The 22,322-nt window shown below is 40.5% G+C and overlaps 1 protein-coding gene across 1 annotated transcript in view; it reads left to right on the top strand.

Annotated features, from left to right (window-relative positions):
- Positions 1–1,290: 1,290 nt before the first annotated feature.
- FRK (fyn related Src family tyrosine kinase) overlaps positions 1,291–22,322 on the top strand; it is a 37,447-nt gene continuing 16,415 nt past the window's right edge. The window contains exons 1-3 of the mRNA XM_053381719.1: positions 1,291–2,165; positions 17,735–17,856; positions 20,576–20,739. Of these exons, the coding sequence (XP_053237694.1) occupies positions 1,768–2,165; positions 17,735–17,856; positions 20,576–20,739 (684 nt within the window). The 5' untranslated portion in view covers positions 1,291–1,767. The remainder of the gene's footprint in view (positions 2,166–17,734; positions 17,857–20,575; positions 20,740–22,322) is intronic.

Here is a 22,322-nt window from a genome sequence, read left to right as displayed (position 1 = left end):
ATGACATAGAATCACAGATCATAGAATTGACCCTGCAGTTGCTCTTCAACGTCTGTTCATGAAGCTATCGTCTGTGCATGTGCAATGGCTGTCTCAAATGCACACACCTCAGCTTAACTGCAAAGTGGCATATGTTTTCCTTGTGGATTGAAGCTGGTTTGAGGGGAAATGCATCAAACGAGTTTCTCAAGAAACTGCATGATAGCTCTGCATTGTGGGAGGGCAGTGGAGGCAGACTGTGTACGCATTACTGCATACTCTATGTTTATCTGAGAAATGTGACTAAATTACTATTGAGGATATTGCTTTGCTGTGGTGATTGGTTATGTATAAAATGCAGATAGACTGGGTGAACCACTCTACTTCCCTTCAGGGTTGCTAACCCAAGTCAGCAAATCACTGCTTGGTTCTTAAATTCAGAGTTAGATGACTAAAATGAAAACATAAGCCAATGCATCACCACTTAGCTGCAAGTACTGCTAAATAAATCAAGCGTTAGGTCTGGATATTCTAGAATTTTGTGGACACTCCCCGTCCTCAAAAAATTAGATTTGTTTTCTTCAGATCTAAAGAATTTTATTATTTGTAACATGTATATCCCTCTTTTTCTTCATGGTGCTCTCGCACCATTTTATTCTTATAACAACGCTGTAGGAAGAAGAAGATGAACAAAGTATGACAGCATTTTATTATTTATTGCAGTATTTATTTAATATTATTGGTTCTGAGGTTGCAACACAGATGGGCCCTTATTTTACTTATTAATTAAATTTATATCCCAACTTTCCTCCCAATGGAGCCCAGGGTGCCAACACCTAAAACAATACAATTATAAAAGCAAATTTTCAAACATCCAGAACAGTTAAAAAAATTAAGAATTAATTAAAAATTAAGAATGTCTGATAATTTCAAGGTGGCTGTGGATGGTATCTTCCACCCATTGCCACGTAATCAGGAATGTTTTAAATTTCTTCCTGAATGTTAAGAATGAGGGAGGTGGGGAAGGCATTCCTCAATGTGGCCTGGCCATCTGGGAAAGATTTCTGGATTCTTTGTGAATATGAAATAAAAAAGTGCAAATTCATTGTGCAATAAAATGATCATCAGATGAAGCACTGTCATCAAGGAGAGAGTGGTGTATGAGGGACAGCAACACACACCCAGTGACCAAGACAGAAGGGAAAAAGAGCAAACCAGGAAGTGCATACAAAAAATAGTTTGTCCACAAGCAACTCAGCATATTAAAGCAACAAGGCAAGTTAGGTTGGTTATTCATTACCAGGAGCTACAATGTGTGCAGAGCCTCCCTACTGCCAGAGTACATTTAAAGAGAATAAAGGGAACGAGGAGGGAAGTTCAGGGAAGTTCAGCTGGAAGCTTTCTCTACTGTTTCTGTTTACCTGTTCTGTTGCTACAAGATTTTTTGGCCCCAACGTGACAATTCAGGTCTTTCTGACCGATCAGAAGAGGAAGTGAAAAAATTCCCCTGACATGAACAATTGCACTTCAGTGCTCAGATTTCAGTCCTGAGCGTGGAGCTGGAAGGCAAGGAGGAAACTCTTATGGTGAAGAAGACTTGGAGGGGGAGAAGCAGAGAAGAGGACACGTCCAGTGAGATCGTTTGCCTTTTGTACTAGAGGAAGGAGTCCTGGGACAATTTTTAAAATGACGCTGAATGTAAAAAATGGGTGTGAAGGGATCTTGAATGCTTCAGGATAGGAAGAAGGGGACTGAAGGAATACAGGCCGCAAGCAAGAAGGGGACAGAATGGGGAACTGCTGTTGGAAATATTGTGCTTGTCTGGAGCCCTATATGCCTTGGCTTTTCAATTGTGGGACTGAGGATAAGTCTAACCCAACTACCACCAATTCGACTGTGACGCCAGACTCGTCGAACACCATCTGTATACACATCCCAGACCCACCGCCTCTTCATCCATCAAAGCAGACTTGCAAATATGTGGCCCTGTTTGATTACCAAGCCCGTACAGAGGAAGACCTGAGCTTCCGAACTGGAGATAAGCTTGAAGTGCTGGATAAATCTCAAGGGAGCTGGTGGTTTGCGAAGCTGCTCGTGGAGAACGGGTCTGCTAAGCATGGACAGAAGCGGCAAGGTTACATCCCTGCCAACTATGTGGCTCCTGACCAGAGCATTGAAGCTGAACCGTAAGTTCTGAAATGTATATTGTTACATGGTACAGCTGACATATAGCAATAGCTAGACAGAGAGCTGCGGGGGTGGGGGTGGGAAATGACAGCAACTTCAGGTAACAAGGAAATCTGGAGTAAGAATAGTTTCTGTCATATAGACATAACAAAGCAACATAGGTTGCTTCCAGATGACCTGTTTATTGAACATTCATTCTGATTTGTATGCATGGAGATTGCAGGCAACATCCTATCAAGCAATGGTTATCCCACACTTCCTAGTGCATTTTCCCATCACTTTCATTGCCACAAAATCCTTTTTTTAAAAAAGCAGCATGTTTGTTGAGCAAAAGTGCCAAATCCACTTTAAGTGTACAACCTGATTTTGCCAATATGCAGTTGCATCCCACCTGTGAAATAATGACAATCTGAAAGTGGTAATTTAGTAATATCTTTTAATTAAAGCAACAGAGCAAAATAGTGACCTAGGTCAGATGTGATAATAAACCATGATTTATTGTGATGGGAATGAGCTTCAACAAGTCTTGGGGTTACATACTCCCAGATCCACCTCTGGCAAGACTGTGAGGTGGAAATTTGAGCTGTTCACTTCCTTTTTAAAAAAATTAACCATAGGTTGTCATTTCATCCAAACCTGATAAACTGCAATTAATATTTATTATGGTTTATTCAAAACAAGCCAACTTCAAATGATGGGATACAAAGTTGTTTTGTTCAATTAACCAGTTAAGAATAACCACAGTTTAGGATTTGGTTACATTGCTAAACTGCAACTTGTCAAAAGCAGAAGTGAAACTTTTGATCTCTACACGGCCACACCAGTACGGTGGAATCGTGTGAGCTGGAAGTTCTCTGTGACTTGTTCCCATCACAATAATGAAAGCCTATTGCCTACCAAACAATGCTTAAGCTTTTCTTATTAACATATAAAATCCTAAGCAACTCAGGGCCAGTTTACCTGAAGGACCACCTTCACTCTCTGTAAGATTGATTAAGATATTCAGAGGAGGCCTGTTGGCCACACAACAATCTGCAGATTGTCATCTAGCAAAAACATATAAATGGGCCTTTTCTGTGGTGGTGCTGTAGAAGCTTCTCCCACCCCCATTATTTGGGCAGCATCAACAGTAGCATGCTTCCAATGTTTACTGAAAACACATCTCTTTGCTTAGACGTTTCCTGATCATCAATACTGGATTCTACAGCCGTATATTTCTTGATATTCTGATAGCTGCATTTTGAAATAGTTTTAATGGATGTTTTCGTGTTGTGACCTGCTTCAAGATTTTCTTAGCAGTAAGAAATATAACACTATTTAAAATAAATAATAATAAAATACTAAGCCATGGTTTTTCATGACTTACAAACCATCACAGCACTGCTGAAATTGTGAAGTGGTGCAAGCAAATTGATAGGAGTTCATAGGATTGTATGCAATGCTGTTCTTCTTATGACAGAAAGCCCTTTGAGCCAGTGGAAGCTTCTAGTCAGCAGGCAAGAGGAGGAGGGGAGTGATATTTTGCATATTCACCCTCCATCCTTGCAGCCCCATCCAAAAATCTCCAGAGGTTTGAAACAGCATAAGGGGGTGGGTGTAGCGAGAACAGCAAATTGACAAAAAAATAGCCTTCTTCTATACTTCTTGAGTATCACCCTTCATAAATAACATGGAGTTCACTTTAAGAGGTTTTATGTGCTAGAGCAGGGACAGCCTCAATATATGGTGGACTCTGACTTCCATCAACCCCCAACAACCATGGCCAGTGTTTCAGGGATGATGGGAGTTGTAGTCCAACAACATCTGGAGGGCACCCCATTGTCTATCCCTGTGCTGCAGATTGCAACAGCAGAGCAGGTGCAGGATTCTCTATAAGTCAGCATACTTGGAAACATCTGGGGAGAACTCATCAGTGTGCGGATTCAAGAATTTTATCTTAATATAGGGTTGCTATTAAAAGAATTAAAATGATAACTGTCAACCTTAGCCACTAAGCCTATCTATTTTAGACCTATAAAATATGAGGATTGTTGCTGTAGTTAAGAAAACTATAAACACACCACTGTATATTATTACACTGGAGAGATTTAATTGTAGCTTTATTGCAGCTTGTTTACATTACACCAAAGACAGTGTGTGATTTATATTTGCATGAAAAATAAATGCTGCAGTAGCTTCCTTAATTCAACTTACATTCGCAGTAGAACTCAGAGGTATGTGCTGAAAGTGGCTTTGGGGGAAATAGCAAGCAGATGTAGTTCCATGGCACTGACACATGTCTGCTCTCTGTTTGGGCACATGTTACGTTGCCGTATGTTTGGGTAAAATATATTGGGTGCTGCACAAAAGCAGTTAACTACCATGGGGTCCAGCTCTCAGCTTTGCAATCTAAGACACAGGCTCAGGAGAAAAGAGGAAGAAGTTATGTCATAGAGGCTGCAAACCTTTGGTGAATCCTACTCCAGATTAAATTGGCACAAAGGTCATTTGAACTAGTAAATTGAATAAGGAACTAAAAAATACTTAGAAAAATTAACCGCCACTTTCTTTGTACAGCAGCTGAGTTGTGGGGCATTTTAAGGGCTAAGAGGATAAGCAGTGAAATTGGGCTACTCCCAAGAAAATGGGTACATAGGATTGCAGCCCTAGACAACAGTCCTATATCCAGAATCTTTGAATTAAGACACTTTGAATTTACAGGAAATTACAAGATACACACAGCATTGTGCTGCGAGTAAAACATGCTTCCATGGACCAGAGCCCACTTTATCAGAGTGGCCTCTGGTCCCCTTCGCCCTAATAAATCTGCTTCTTTTGTGTGCTGCAGAAAGATGCAGGTAAATGGACAGCTGAATGTTGGCAATTAGTGGGCTGGGGATCTCTATACTTTTTTCTTTTTTCTTTAGTTCTGCAAAGGAAAAATGAACAGGCTTTCAAAAATTTTAATCTGGCATAATAGCTGGTTGGCACTGAATGCTATTGTCCCTCTCAGTGTGTTGTGACAGCTTGTTCTGCTCCGTGCATCCAAGCTGCAATTCTGCGAGGCAAAAGTGTTTGGCCAGGAACGGTGGTGGCTGGGAGTGGAGTACTGGGCCTTGCCAACAGAAGGTTTGACTGCATGTGGAAATTGGGGGTTCTGCTACACAGTGCTGGGTGTGAAGGGTGCTAGAGAGCAATACAGCCTAGAAAAGACACATTGCTCACATATGGCAAAGGCAGGGAGAGATGGGAAACAGCTGCAGAAGCTATGCTTTGCAGCAAGTATTTTTTCCCATTGCTTACCTGAGTGGGGAGTTGACTAGGCATCTGACCTGTTACCAAGGAGTGGGATTTGGTGCTGGATATTTTGACCTGGAGACCAAAGAGGACTTGCCAGAGATGTAGGCAGAGAAGCATTAGCAATGTGCTCAAATTTCCATGTGTATCATAAGGCCAGTCCATTCCTGCAAAGTGCTCCCTTCGTGTGCAATGTGACCTCAAAGGGGTTGCGTGCGAATCACAAGTTGTGTAGGCTTGATCTACATATTAGTTCTGTACACTTTCCTAGATGAGAAACTTAGGGAAAATGTAAGGCAGGGATGGGGAACCTGTGGCCCTCTAGATGTTGCTGGAATACAGATCCCATTATCACTCACTATTGGCTATTTTAGATGGAGCTGATAGGGAATCTGTGGTCCCCCAATATCCAACTCCCATCACTAGTATAAGGTATGAAGCACATTTCAGTCTCTTAAATTCATACCTTTAAACATGAGTATGAGGTATATAATAGGCTTGTTAACTTTGAAGTCAAAGAGCATCTAAGGTAACTGTGCTCTTCATGCAGACAACATCCTGTTGGTCTCAGTAGCATGCTAGGGTGTTCTTGGTGCTGCCAGAAACACGCCAGGTATGTATTGCTGGGTATTCCTGCAATGCTTGATACCAATTTGAGTGTGAGCAGATGATTACTTCATTATTTAGGGGGAAAATGCTCATTTATGGGTGACCTTTTGGGTGCGAGAGAGGGCCTTGCATTTTTGAGCTCACCACTTTATTCACATATGGTATGCAGCTTTAAAAACACAATTGATAGGTGGTGAATGACTTTCACAAACTACACATAGCACTTGTGTGACTGTTTTCCTTGAAGGTTTCTTTCTAACCCAACTTATCAATATCACCTCCTCCGAGCTGCATCCCCTTGCGGGCAAAAGACAGTTTACAGAAGGAAATTCTGATTAGGTTTTTAAAGTTTGACCCTATGGTGCTATATAGAAAGATTTGTTGTTCTGCCAGTAAGCTTCTTTCCTCTCCAGTTCTCTTTCTCTGTATCTCTTTGGCAAATGCTTAAAATGATTTGGCCAATATTTTCAGCTTTATAATGAAAACATCTAGAGAACTTATTTCTGAGCAATATGATTTTCTTTTTAATGACTCAAACTACAGTATAGTAGTTTCTAGCTCTATCAATACATGTAGTTTTATGATATAAATTAACTATTTGGAATGGTTGCCTTAAGTATCCTAACATGCCTTGAATCACCAAGTTTTAATTTTAACGAGTAGTACTAGTCACACAATTTAAACTTTTGAGAATATGCTCTCTCTGCTTCTGTTGCTTGTCTATGCCTTGCTTTCGATTATATTCAGCACTGCAAACAGGAACCATGGAAACCAACTGATCACCTGTCCTTGCTCTTTTAGTGCCAATTGTTTTGCCTAAACACGAAAATGTCCTTCTGCCAATGTATTATGGACAACAAATGTTAGCCAGCTGTACTGTTAATTTTAATAACCTAAACCATGGAGGGAGGGCTGTGATTGAAAACAACCCCACTTTTGTTTTCTAAACTGGCCACAAAAAACATAGTATCCCTTCAGGCTTGCTTTTTAATAAAGGCCTCTTTCACTGTTTCAGCCAACATTCACTGAAATATGAGTTTAAGTATCAGTTGAATGTTACATGTCAATGAGAAGGAAGCAGAGGGCATGTGCACTGAGAATTAAGGTGGCAAAATCCTACAAGCATGTACCTGGAAGTAAGCCTCATTTATCTCAGTAGGGCTGACATCTGTGTAAGTAACACAATGATCTAGGGTGCAGACACACCGCACATTTAAAGCACGTTATACCCCATCCCAAATAATCCTGGGAAATTTCGTTTGTCAAAGATGCTGGGAATTGTAGCTCTGTGAAGGGTAAACTACGGTTCCCAAGATTCTTTGGGGAAAATCATGCTTTAAACGTATGGTGTGCGCACGATATTTTACAGCAGAATATCGGCATTACAGAAAAGGAAAGTTTTGAGGAGGGATTTGAAGGAAGTAAAGGAGGCAGATCAAGGCATAAGGGCTGCAGAGGAGAAAGGGCAGAGTTATTTTGGGAAGCAGTAAACCTCTTAGTGGTGGAGCTGGATATGAAAATAACCCAGGTAGGGATGCACCATGATTTAGAGATAGCAGAGTGAAACAGCTGTTCCAAGGAAAGAAACAACTTTGCTCCAAGTGAGTGAAATTCTGTCATGTTAATTGTATGCATTATATAAAAATGTTTAGACTGGATAAACATTGAACTTGTTTTCACTGTCCTGCAAATAAATCCTTTACAGCTGTGTGTCAACAGTGTAAGTCAAGTGCTTCTTTCCACGGAAGCGTGCTAATATTCTGGTCATTCAAAGATTCCCTGTGTGGGCCACTCTAGTTTGAATATCTGGAGATAGGAAATTAAATGCGGGAATTAAAAGAAAGACTATGCCAGCTTAAAGAATTGACTTGTGTGCTTTTTCCTGGTGACTTCAGAAAAATCGAGTATTAAAAATGTTCAGATAGGTTTTGCTCACGGTAGACCAAAGAAATTAATGAACTTAACTTAATGTTCATTAATTTCATGGAATATACTCTGAGTAAAACTGAGTTAAATACCACCCCAAATATTGTTGAAGTTGCACTGAGAAATAGAGGTTGTGAAAAAATGGGGATAACTTGGATCCAATATGTAAGATAGTCTTAAATCTTGATGTTTATGAGAATGTCTGGAAACAGTGTCAACTTCTTAGATTGTATGTGACCTAAGATCTAGTTATGACTAAACGGGTCTGAAACCTATAAAGAATTACAGGTAGTTCAAGGACCTGCTATGCTCTAACATCAGAAAGAGAATCAAGAATGTTTTTTAACCAAATGTGGCATTTTCCACATCTAAGGCTTTGTGGTTTAATATTAACAAGGCAATAAAAAGATTGCTTGACTGTAAAATACCCCTTGATCTTCTGTTATTACAGTGACATATAAAATAATTGATAGGCACTGGAGATTGTTATGCTAATTGCTGCTAAAATTATCTATGCTAAGCACTAGATGGACTGGGAGTTTCCCACCACTGCAGAATGGAAAACTAAAGTGCACAAAAGAACAGGTTTTGAAAGATAAAGAAAAAGTGTAACGTTTTAAATTAAAATTCACATATGTTTCTTGATTATTGGTACAACAAAGCACGTACAGCAATTCACAATAATCATGCATTTAGTTTGTTATAAATCAATATTGATGATTTTTTTTGGTATATGGATGTGTATCATGCATATGTATGTCCCTATAGATTACACAGTAATGACAAAAAGAAAAGAAAAAAGAGTGACATTTGTATAATTTAGTAGCAATAAATGTCAGCTCCTATCTTCAACTGGAGGCAATATCTGTCATATATCCAAATGTACTTTGCCCTGCCTTGTAAACAAGGATTTAAAGAAATAAAAAGAAATCAGCTGCATATTGACTTTAGGAGCATGATAACACAATCCTATGTATGTCTACTCAGAAGTAAGTCTGAATGGGTTTCATGGCGCTTACTCCCATTGTAGCATGAGAGCTTTTAAATCAGATGAAATTGCACAAGAAATTACTCTTTGAAAGAATGCAATATGTTAAACCTGATTATGCCAACGATTGCAAGCGGGGCATTCAGAAAGTGATTGTCTGAATTCAACTTATGAATTCAGGTTGATATAATGTGATATGCTGGGCAACTTTTGTGAAGGAATTCAAGCTTCAAAGCATGTACCATTTGGAGTAAAGATTGAAGTAAAGCTATGAACGAGGATCTCTGTGTAACTGGCGATGGGTGAGCACTGATGTGCCCATGACATGGCCCTCTGAAAGAAGAAGTTGCCCCAGGACCTCTGGCCTAAGCTTTCCAACATTCTATGAGGTGCTTGAGAGAGAAAAACATCTCCAAAAACACCCTGTTGCCCACCACTGCTTTCCAAGATAGAACCTGTTTCCTCAGATCTCTGTTCTACATTCTAGCCCCAGGCTTGAACTGGTATTTTAAGGGGAAATATTTTTTTTCAGATGGAAGAAGTGAGATGAAATATGGAAATATTGAAGCCACTGCTTTTCTCAATGACTAGCATTGCCTCTTTGTGGATATGCTGTTTCCCTTCCCATACTCTTCCTTCTGTTTTCTGTCTTCACCTACATTGCGACCAAAAATAACTCTCCTTTATTAAGAAGCTTAAGTGGGTGGTAGTGATTAATAGTCTCTAGATGTCATGCTTTAAATGCACAGAAACCTCTTATTTGTTGTTACAATAATTGTTATTCAGCTGCATGGATTGGACCAACAAGCATGATTCATAACCTTACATATCAACTAGATTATGTACAAAGAACAATAAATTATGCAGCCCAACATAGCTGTCCCTGAAAACTTGAAGGACTGGTTTTCTGCAGATCAAAAATGGGTTTTGATTATGAGGATTAAGTGATCAAAATAGTGTGTGATCTGTTTGCATTCTTAAAAAAACACACCTCTTCTTTAGTGGGTCCCTACTTCAGGCTTTTGTCTTTCCTCTGGTAATACTAAGTGGCAGAAGTTTTCATAAAATACCTGAAAAAAATCAAGTGGCATTGCTTAGTGGGTTTTTTTAACGTTTTGCTTAAATCAGACTAAGGACTGATTCCTATAGTTCATGCTTTTTTTATCAGTGATGACACTACAGGAAATAGATGAACAAAGTTCACAACGAAATGGAAGGGCGTAAATTACCTGCAAATAGAGGTGATAAGTTAGGATAGTGCAAAGGTACCGTATATTGGCACAATTAATGGCACAAGATAAGAAAAAAGGGGAAGGATTACAATGTCATTCCATAAATGTGTTCACATTAAAATGTTTTCCCCCCTAATTACCTGCATATGGAATCATCCCTAAAATGAGGAACAATCAAATCTAGGGATTCTGGAGAATCCATTTTTCATTTCCACCCTGGACTCTTGAACTCAGTCCCTGAATCTAGTCAATATGAACTTTTGGATATGGGTTGGTGTGAAGGTTTGGGTTTAATGTCCTGCCTTGGACCACTTCTCTATCCAGGAACTGACTATTCACTCTGGTATGTTTAACAACAGCAGTGCGGTATCAGGAATGATGGCGGTCGAGACAATAATCCTAAGGATTTTATCGGAAAATTATTTCACTTTGGGCATTCCCACAATGGATGAAATAATTTTCCAACTATCCTGCAGCCCCTCCAACAAGTTGAGGACAGAAGATTATTGATCAATGCAAGTGGGGGGGGGGGGCTATAATGCCATCTGTGTATCAGTTTCACTTTCTCTTAGGTCTGAGTTGAGGATACAGCCATTTGAAGTGGCAGCACTAAAAGCCCTGTGCTACATCACCCTGTAAAACTGTGGAGGCAAGTTCTTCCGTTTGGAGTCCTGCTATATATGATGGTAGTGAGGAGGTGCCCTAAATAGAGCAATGAATAAGTGTAGACATCCTTGGCCTGTGTCCCTTCTGCTAGCAGCTACTAAGCATACCACATAAAAAATACTGCCGGTTCCTAGATACTGATATCCAGTCACATTTTAATTAGTGCAGCTTCCCATTAAAAAGGCAAACCACCCTGTTTCACCAGTTAAATATTCAGCCGAAACAATCAAGAAAGAGCTGTGATGTGAGTCAGAACAATACACTCAACTAAAAACAAAACAAAAGCCATATCACCACAAGCAATTCTTGATTTCTGGATTCCTGTTCAAAGAGTTTTGACTGGTGTGCCAGCTTCTAAGCTTTGATATACAAAGGGTCTCTCTCCGTCTCTCTCTGCCTCCATTTCAGCCACTTGACTTATAAATGATCTCTTTTCCTGGTATTAAAAGATAAAAGGAAAGCTGTAATGAAAACTCCCCCTCCCCACTTTTTTTTTACTTTGTGTACGCTTTGGTGATCCAATTTTAGCCGTGCAATTACATTTTATCTGTGCGAAGGCAACCCTACCATTAGCTGACAAAAATGTTCCCTGTGCTAGGCAAACAACGGTTCTGTTATAAATGCAGTTAAGATAGTAGCTTTAGATTCCTGTTTGCGCCTTCTCCAAATATGTGTCAAGCCCTTCGAAACTGATTTCCAATTAGGGCTAAGATAAAAATACTAACAACTCCCTTCTCCTTCTCTGCATTGCGATTATGTTTTTGGCACTCACAATTTTCGTTTACATTTGGGAAGCATTTGTGTAGGGATGCCATTGACCCTGTGAAGGGCTACACAGTTTCATCTTCATTCCTGTAAAATGGGATGCAAATCTGGGACGCCACCCTTCAGGTTCACACTGCCATATGAGTCACGTGACCCACACAAGATTGCAGCCCCCCAGAAAAACACTTTTTCAAGCACAGCACACCAAAATGTGCATCTCAACCTCCTCTTTTGTGTGTACAGTGATGAATGAAAGCCACTTGAAACTCCACAGGGGGAAATTAGCAATACTACTACTACTACTAATTTATTATTTATACCCTGCCCATCTGGCTAGGTTTCCCCAGCCACTCTGGGCAGCTCCCAACAGAATATGAATAATAATAATAAAAAAGTGATAAAACATCAAACATTAAAAACTTCCCTAAACAGGGCTGCCTTCAGATGTCTTCTAAAAGTCAGATAGTTGTTTATTTCCTTGACATCTGAAGGGAGGGCATTCCACAGGGTGGGTGCCACTAATGAGAAGACCCTCTGCCTGGTTCCCTGTAACCTCGCTTCTTGCAGTGAGGGAACTGCCAGAAGGCCCTTGGCGCTGGACCTCAGTGTCCGGGCTGAACATTATCATCAAGTTGATAAATGTGTACATAGTCATAGTTTTTGTGCCCTCATATCATCCTGGATCATCACATTACAGCATCCTGTTTGATGTATTGCCTTGTTACTCTCACATTCTCATTGGAAAAATAGATACTTTTTAGTTGCTCAGTACCTGTGGATACCAGTTGTATGAAGCAGTTTCTAAGAACACGCTGATAGTCCTGCTCTCTGGATGTCATAGGCAGATAGGCATCTCTCCACTGCAATGAGAACTCTAGCACTTCTTTATTCTAGCACCTCTTTCATCTTCACTGTTCCATTTCTCTTAAAAGAGTGGTGAAAATGACATTACTATTATAAACTGTCAACTCTGCAATATTATGGAGAAAACAATGAGGTGTTTTGTAGATTATAGTTTTGCGTGTACTAATAGAAACTGGATCTATAAATCAATGTCATGAGAGGTGGGAAGCTGAAAACTGTGAGTGAATCATGTAAAACTATTTCCTATTTGCTAAGAAGGCTGGACATGCCCTTATACTGAAGCCAACATTCTTCTGACTGAGCCCGTTATTATTTCCTCATTCCTTCTAGAAATGTTACTCATAGTCGAATGCTTGTTAAAATAAATAAGTCACTGTTGTTTCAAAGGCTTCCTTTTGGAATCCACTTTACTTCCTGCTATATAGTTTAAATTTGTCGATCCACTTTTGACCTTTACATGGGAAACTCTCATGAGTTTCACCTGCCTATCCACCTGCAGTGCCAGAATAACGCCATGGTGTAGCACCCTGCTTGTGGTTAACGCTTAGCTGGAATGAAATATTCAACGCAGCAATAGAGAAATTAAAATAATAATTTATTTGTCGGACAAATAAATGATAGACAGAGTGGTATATGGTTACCAAAGCTCTGCCCACTCCAGCCCTGATGGCCAGCACTTATATTTCCTCAGCCCAGCCCCCTTGCTCCTCCTTTGGCTGCCTCTGTCCAATCAGCCTGGTTGAAATTCCTATTGGCTGTTTGCTAGAACCAATCATAAAAGATACACCCATTTCCTATTACCTTTTATGGGAGACAAAGAGCTATATTTCCTTCTATCCATAAATGGCAGACAAGTAGCCATATATCTTACATTTGCCTCGACAAGGCACCTTAATTACCAGATCACCTTTTGCCCCTGTTGCCCCTGCATTCCAAAACAAATGGCTAAAACAGATGGCTCATGGTATTAAATTCTATCTAAACAGAGATCTTGGGTTCACATTCTCACACACCATCAATGAAATAAGAATCTAACATAAGAATCTAACATTTCTTACTTTCTAAATCCTTTGCATAATTACATTAAGCCAACAAATCTCATACATAACATAGATAGCTTTTTAGAAGAAAAGGCCTTTTCAAAGTAAAAAGGAACTCAGTAAAAACAGCTTCAAAAGCAGCCTCTTCAGTTTACACCCCTCCTTTCCCAACCAGCTGCTTTTCCCATTAGCTCTTGCCCTTTAACTCTTAGGAAAATATGGCTAGAGTCTGATGGGAGGCACATGGTATTATTTTCTGTTAAACAATAAATCTTACTATTTACCAACTCTTAATTAGTGTTTTTGCAGCTTGATTGTATTCTGTAATATGTAGGGTCAGTATAACCTTTGCTCCCAGCCTGTAATTCCCTTTTACAACTTTGAGAAACTTGTCTCCTGCTACTGCTATAAATCAAGGGGGCCCTTGTTCAGCAGAGCAGGAAGATAAACAACTGCCAAAGTACTTAGCCAGCTGATTTCTGCCTGGCATGAAACATACAAACATTTGCAAATATATCTTTAAGCTCATTTTAAAATACAGGCCTTGATCAGATGCCTCATTCCCCCCTTTCAAGCTCAAGGACCTTCATCCCAAGTGTCCTTGATAGCTTGACCTTCATCAATGGCTTGTGATGCCTACTTCTGGTACCGGACGTGTTGGCATAATACAGCGAGTGTGCAGTCGCTGCAACAACTCATATTTTCCATGATTGTGCTTTTTCTGGTTTATGGCAAGGACAATACTTTAGTTGGGTACGGGGTGGAGCTGTGCTGATGTTGCTGCTGCTTGCCTGGATGTATCTGAGGAAGGGAAAGGTGGTAGCAAAGCTGGAGCTGTGCAGGTGCAGATATGGGAATGTTGGATTGGCTTTGCTTTACCAGGGGCGTAAGAAGGCAATGGTTTCCATTCTGACCTGTATTTATCACACACAGCACTATTTCCATTCCAGTTTGGCTTCCAACAAAAACAACAACTCACTGTCTTTTGTGGCAGATTTTTTTGTATTTAACTGTGTAATCAATTACTGAATTATAATAATAATTTATTATTTTTTATTATTATTATTATTATTATTATTATTATTATTATTATTATTAATTATTTATACCCTGGCTGAGTTTCCCCAGCCACTCTGGGCGGCTCCCAATCGAGTGTTAAAAACAATGCAGCATTAAATATGAAAAACTTCCCTAAACAGGGCTGCCTTCAGATGTCTTTTAAAAATAGGATAGCTGCTTATTTCCTTGACATCTCATGGGAGGGTGTTCCACAGGGCGGGCACCACTACTGAGAAGGCCCTCTGTCTGGTTCCCTGTAACATCACTTTTCGCAGTGAGGGAACCACCAGAAGGCCCTCGGCGCTGGATCTCAGTGTCCGGGCTGAACAATGGGGGTGGAGACGCTCCTTCAGGTATACAGGACCGAGGCCGTTTAGGGCTTTAAAGGTCAGCACCAACACTTTGAATTGTGCTCGGAAACATACTGGGAGTGAAATATACTCAGAACATAACAGGGAGCCAATGCAGATCTCTCAGGACTGGTGTTATGTGGTCCCGGCGGCCACTCCCAGTCACCAGTCTAGCTGCCACATTCTGGATTAATTGCAGTTTCTGGGTCACCTTCAAAGGTATCCCCATGTAGAGCACATTGCAGTAGTCCAAGCGGGAGATAACTAGAGCATGCACCACTCTGGCAAGACAGTCCGCGGGAAGGTAGGGTCTCAGCCTGTGCACCAGATGGAGCTGGTAGACAGCCGCCCTGGACACATTTCACACCATTCATTTCAACGCCATGGAAACACAAGGCAAATGGGGGAAAGGGCATTAATTGCACATTGTTTGCAGACTGAAAGCAGCAACAGTGTATATTAGTTGTATTCACTGGACTGATTTCCGTTCTAGACGTGGGACAAATTGGCAAACATCGACAATTGGCACTCTAGTTTCTGTTCGAATTTCCAGTCATTCCTAAGCTGCACAGTCCCAACCTCGCTGCTGCACTGCCCCAACCCTGTCTAGACAGAATGGATTTATGAAAAAACCCATGTGAAACTGGCATGGGTGGTTGAAGACATAAAAAATGCTTAATGGCTTGGTTTGTCTGATAATAGGAACCATCAGCCATGCCGGCATGGAGGGGGCAGTTGCAGGATGACAGGGGTGTGATGTCATCACAGGAAAAATGTTGGGGTGTAATGTTCAGCACTCCCTCCTGCAAAACTCAGGTTGTAAACGTGTAGAATAAATCAAATTTCTTAACGACACTAGTCTCCACTGGGCCTCATTTTAAAAGAACACAAACCCTGGTTCCAATTTTGCTATCACTCAGCAGAGATTGTAAGGTAAAGGTACCCCTGCCCGTACGGGCCAGTCTTGACAGACTCTGGGGTTGTGCGCCCATCTCACTCAAGAGGCCGGGGGCCAGCGCTGTCCGGAGACACTTCCGGGTCACGTGGCCAGAGTGACAAAGCTGCATCTGGCGAGCCAGCACAGCACACGGAAACGCCGTTTACCTTCCCGCCAGTAAGCGGTCCCTATTTATCTACTTGCACCCGGGGGTGCTTTCGAACTGCTAGGTTGGCAGGCGCTGGGACCGAGCAGCGGGAGCGCACCCTGCCACAGGGATTCGAACCGCCAACCTTTCAATCGGCAAGCCCTAGGCGCTGAGGCTTTTACCCACAGCGCCACCCCAATACCATTTGGGGGTATGGCCTTTCTCCCTTACTGAGGCCATACAATAATAGTCATCTGTCCCATCAGCAAAGAAAGAGGCAGATAAGCTACAATCCTGGTCCACCACCATGTCCTGCTTGTTTCTCTTACCTCTTTGGGCTGGTTCTCTCCATCACAAAACAGACAATGTGAGGACTGGATGTACCAGCAATTCAAAAGTTGTTTGGGGACTGACAAATCTGTTTTTCTTTGTATCACTCTCTGTGCTCTGAAATAGGTGAAAGATGGAGGAACTTCTAAACCTTCTCAAGTGTGTGTGTGTGTGTGTGTGTGTGTGTGTGTGTGAGAGAGAGAGAGAGAGAGAGAGAGAGAGAGAGAGAGAGAGAAACTTGAGTAATGGTGTGTGTGCATATAAGGCCATGAAGTGAATATGTAAAATTTAATGTCTCCCAGCCACTTACATTTTCTCTCTTTTAAAATTTTGTATAGTTAACCACAACTTGCTTCTTCTCACCTTTACTATTCAAACCTTAAATTGTGTACCATTTATCAAGAGTGATAGGTTACTTATTCTTTACATATTATTGAATTACATATTATTGACTAAAGAAATAAAAAGAAATGTAAGAGTGATAGGTATATAATTTGGAGTAAAGCTTTGTTCTTAGGTCAATATTGTTCTTAGGTCAATAGCAATATTTTGTACTGTCTAAAAATGTAGTCAAACGTTTGTTTTAATCTGTTTTGTGATTTGTTTGGTTTTGCTACTTTGTAAATCTTTTAAATCAAATACCACATACACAGATGAAAATCAGCAGTGAGGCAGTAGCCTTTACCTACTACTACTGCTGCTGCTGCTGATAAATAATAATAACTCAAGGCACCTTACAGATAAAAATAAGAATCGCTAAAAACATAGAAAAAGAAATCATTAAAAATACTGAAACATTAATAGAATTAAAACTGTATCCATTTACCTGATCTCCCATCACTGATGTCACTGTAGCTTAACTTGCCCATGGGGCAAATGCACCACTGGGACTGTGGCATTGGCTCTGCCACTGTGTTTTCACCACGCTGGCCTTGCCCCTATCCCTGTAAGTAAGAGGTAGTGACACTGGTGATGGGAGTCAGGCAAAGTGCCATCACCCTGCTGACCACTACTGATGAAAATTAATGCATTACCCAGCGTTCCTCAATTACATTTATGGTTAATAGCAGCTTCATAACTTCAGTATCCTTGAACTCTAAAACCCCTCTCTAAATTTATTAATGGTGCTTGTTACTGATGAGCTTTGTTAACAGATTCTAAATAGGTCATTTTAAGTACTGTTTTTATTGCAATGGTTGTTTTCTATTATAAAGGTACTCTGGGCTCCACTTCTGAAGAAGGGCAGGATAAAAAACAAATGCATAAAGAGTAACCTTTGCAATAATGCCATTTGTTTTGTTTCCAGCTGCTCTTCAAGTGCCCAACACAAACATAACTTTGGCCATTAACTAGTTCTATGGCTTTCTTTCTGTTTTAGGTGGTTTTTTGGTGGTATTAAACGAGTGGATGCTGAAAAACGGCTACTATATCCTGAAAATCAGGATGGAGCTTTCCTGATCAGAAACAGTGAAAGTCAAACTGGTGAATTCTCCCTTTCAGGTATGATTACTATTTTCTCTTCCTTCTTTCTTCTGGTGTGTGTGTACACACACACACACACACACACACACACACACACAGTCTTGACCTTATTTCTCCTGGGTTTGTTCATGAAAAATCTCCATGATTATTTCTTTCACAAAGGTACATGAACTGGCAATAACTGCTAGAACTTAATAACTTTTTAAAAATATTTTAAATTGGGGGGAAAGGTTTGTTTATAATTGAATATGTGAACTAACAGTGCAAGCTTATACTTACCGGCTCTTAAGTAAGCACCACTGCATAGGGCTCACCCAAAACATCTTGTTACCTGCAGTTGAGGATAAGATGGCAGCTTCAGCTTTCCATCGGGAATTTTTTAATGTATAATGTTTTAATTTTTTTATGTGCTGTAAGCCGCCCAGAGTGGCTTGGGAAACCCATCCAGATGGGTGTGGTATAATAATAATAATAATAATAATAATAATAATAATAATAATAATTATTATTATTATTATTATTATTCCATGTACTGAAGTCAACTAGCATTTGAAACTTATTTGAAGCCATCATACTCTGAGTTTGATACTCTGAAGCTGGGGGAAATAGCATTTTCTGATCCAAAATTAACAAACTCAGTGAATAATACATTTTTTGGTAGTCTTTGCATCTCCCTTTAATATCACACTTGCCATAAAGTAGCAACAGTGGTTCCTCAGTTTGCCGACTGTGGTGGTGTCTGAAAGTAGATACAATTCTGTAGCAGAATCAGGACCAGCCCTACCAATAGGCAGAATGAGATGACCGCTTCAGACAGCAGATGCTGGGGAATCATAGCAGCAGCTACCTGACTATGTCCTAGGGCAGAGCTGTGTGTGTCAGGTGGCTCATCCTGAAGCCCTACAGTTAGTTTGTGGACTCAAATGTGGCAGAAGACACTCTCCTGTTGCCAGAATTGAAATAAGTTTGAAATGCTAGTCTAGTCGACTTCAGTAGATGGAAAGGTGAAGCTGCTATCTTTGCTCAACTGCAGGTAACAGTTGAGGGTAAGCCCTATGCAGAATGACTCTCATCAGTTCTTCCACTTCTCCTCATGCACCCTCTAGCCCCACCATGCATATGGAAAAAGACCCCTAACATATGTAACCTTCAAATTTGATCTTCATTCAGATTATCTGTATAATAGTTCCATAAAAGCATATGAATTACAGTACATGACTAAAGACTTGGGGGAGAATCTAAAGTAATATACTCCGTATGACACCTATACACCCTCTAATGGTAATTTGAGATAACTGCAAGCTTGATAAAGCTTGACTGCCTAAGGAAGATAGGGCTAAATATTCATTTAATATACAATTGCTGGTGATTAAAAACTCAGTTTACATGAAGACCCCTAAAGATGCCTGCCAAGTGTATGCAAATAGTATGGGCTGCCAGTTGGGCACATGTAATGTGGAATGAGAGCTCCAATCACATAGACTCCATCTATATGTACAGCCTGTACCTATAAGATACATTTGAAGCCCATTTTGTCTCTCAGTGAGTTCTGGGCAATGTAGTTTATGCCTCATAGAATGAAAATTCCCAGCAATCCTTCACAGACCACAGGGCCCAGAATTCTTTGAATGTGCTTCAAAGATATAGTGTGTACACACCTGCCATTCTGCTACTGACAGTCATCAAGGTCCGAGGTTACGATGAAGTTGGAACTAAACATGGCATATGATGCCATACATTATGTACATTGCCTAAATAGTGCATGGTGTTTAACAGCTATGACCTCCTGGCATTTGGGAGCTTGGGTGAGCATAAAGCCACAACACATAAAGTTTTTTTAAAAATTGATTTAATATTTCAATCTACGAGTCCTCTTTGTGTTATAAATAGGGCTACTGTACCCCAGAGGTGTCTAAAAAGAACTCCGATTGGAAGTATAATGTGCAGTAATGGTCAGCTTGCCATTCTATAATGACAGAATCATGACATTTTCCTTATCAGACAAGAATATACACACTTGTGTCTCCGAGATTAGTATGCATATAAAATATTTTGTATCATTTTATTAAGGCACCATATGGTACCATATGCAAGTAATACATGATGGTACATAAATAGGGATATAAAGGTCTTACAGAGCGAGCAAAACTATAAGAAGTCAATGTAAATTTATTCAGGGGCAAGTTATCCTTATTTCAAGCTTCATTCAAGAGCATGGCTATTTCCAGCTGAGGTAGCCCATGCCTGGCAGAGGGAAAACAAACCTTTAAAACAGAGTTTAACTTTGGTGGGGGGTTCTCAGTTGCATCCACTAGAAATATATGTGTTGTATTATTATTATTATTATTATTATTATTCCCCTGTCATTACATAACACACCATTCAGGGCAAAAGCTCATAAGACTGGGTCACTGGAGACCCATTTAGGAGGCAAGTTTCCTGACTGGATACTTGACTATATTATATTATGATGTGTGTTGTTCTTATGCAAGTCTTAGGCAATTCACAATGCCTTCCTTAGGGGAAGGGTCGTAGCTCAGTGGCAGGGGATCTGCTTTGCTTCCAGAAGACTTCAGGTTCCATCTCTGGCACCTGTGGGTGGAGTTGGGAAATGTTCCCTGCTTGGATGCTGGAGAGCATCTACCAGTCAGAATGGACAACACTGAACTAAATGGCTCAACATCCTGACTTGGAATAAGGCAGTTTTTCCTCTGTTCCTTCGTTTTTATTTTTCTAGTACGGGATGGGAAGGTTGTGAAGCACTACCGAATCCGACGTCTGGACAATGGCGGCTTTTTTGTGACGAAAAGGAAAACTTTCCCAACCTTGAATGCTTTTGTCAGATACTACAGTCGTTCCAGCGACGGGCTGTGCGTAAAGCTTGGGAGGCCATGTGTAAAGGTAGAGCTAACTCAGGACATTTTCCTTTCAAAATGGAGTGAACTTTTGATGATTGAATTGATAAGTACTTAACCCTCCTCCCAGCCATGATAATAGTTTAAGAAATCATGCATAACTGCACTGTGATATGGGATGGCATATCAATGATAATGAAAACAAGAGAGCCATGCAATGTTTGAGAAATAATTGTATGGCCTGGGGAAGAACATGCCAGCATGTTACTTATGAAGTCACAGTATAAACTTATATTGAGATGGAATCGCCACCCTCATAACTCTAGCTGTGAAAAACAAGAACTCAGAACCCCATCAGATTCCTACAGGCAATATTTTGTTATTCTAAAAGCTTGTCTGGTTCTCTCTATCTCTTTTTAATCTAGGGATATAATAATCTTTCAGATTCTAAAAGAAGTATCAACATTGTCCTCCTCTGAACCCATTCCAATCTGTCTACAAAGTTGAAGAGACCACAACCAAAAGCAAATCCCCCTTAGACAAAAAAACACAACTCTGATTCACATCAGAGACCCTGCTATGTGCCCATCTATGAGAGCCATCCATTTGGTGGGCATGGGGAAAGGGCTTCCTTGGCAGTGGCCCCACAACTGTGAATTGGCTTCCAAGCGAGATCAGGCAAGCCTCTCCCCACCCACCAGATTTTCAAGCAGCATCTGAAGGACATCTGTTCTCTGCCACTGTTATGGAGCCATTTTAAGTGGGCTGCTAATGTGGCAATGTTGTTTTATGCTGTTTATACTGTGTCTAACAGCTGCGCTGGGCAGACTGTAGCTTTTATGTGTTGGCAAATGTTAAGGTTTGGGGCTGTTTTATAACTGAAAGTTTAAAATTGCCCTTTGCATTGTTGCTCTATGCTCTGCTTGCTGCTTTGTGAGGAGATCCTTCTAAAAAGCGGAATGAAAATTTATTTTTAAAAAGTAAAGAAATAAGTCAAACTAAGATGGAACATACAACAGTGTTGCCTATGATTGCACAGCTTTTGCTTATCCTTGAAAAAAGGTCCTATCTCCTAAAGCAGTACAGATTGCATGTAAGTGAAAGAAACATTTTCAAATAATGTTAATTTTGAAACAGTGTTAATTAATAATAAAAGTCTTGTAACTGTAACTTGGGCAACTACCCCCTGATTTCTGTGGACTGTATTGATTCTGCTACACAAGTTGACCTTTTTTATTTTTGATGGGACAGCTATGCATTTGGATCCATGCATTATATCGGGGGAATGGGAGACACAGCAGAATGGACCCTACCCTTTCCTGTCAACATATAATGTAAAAAGCTCCCAGAGTGTGCAGGTCTGTGCCACTCCCTACAATAACATAAGTCCTCAGAAAATGGGCCAGTACTGGCATATCGCCAGTGTGGTCGCACAGGAGAAGGGATGATGCCGTGGCTTCTGTGGTAATCTGAAGAACCCAACGGTAAACAGTGACAGTCCATCCGTCACTGCCTGTTTCTGCCAGTTCACACTGCAGGGGACCATTGTGGAACTAGGAAAAGGTACCAGCTCTTGATATCTTTGAAAGTGACGAAATGATGCTCCCCTGTTTTTAAAAAAATAAAAAT

The sequence above is a fragment of the Podarcis raffonei genome, chromosome 3 (assembly GCF_027172205.1).
Source record: "Podarcis raffonei isolate rPodRaf1 chromosome 3, rPodRaf1.pri, whole genome shotgun sequence".
Lineage (NCBI taxonomy): Eukaryota > Metazoa > Chordata > Lepidosauria > Squamata > Lacertidae > Podarcis > Podarcis raffonei.
This window is presented reverse-complemented; position numbering and strand designations above follow the sequence as displayed.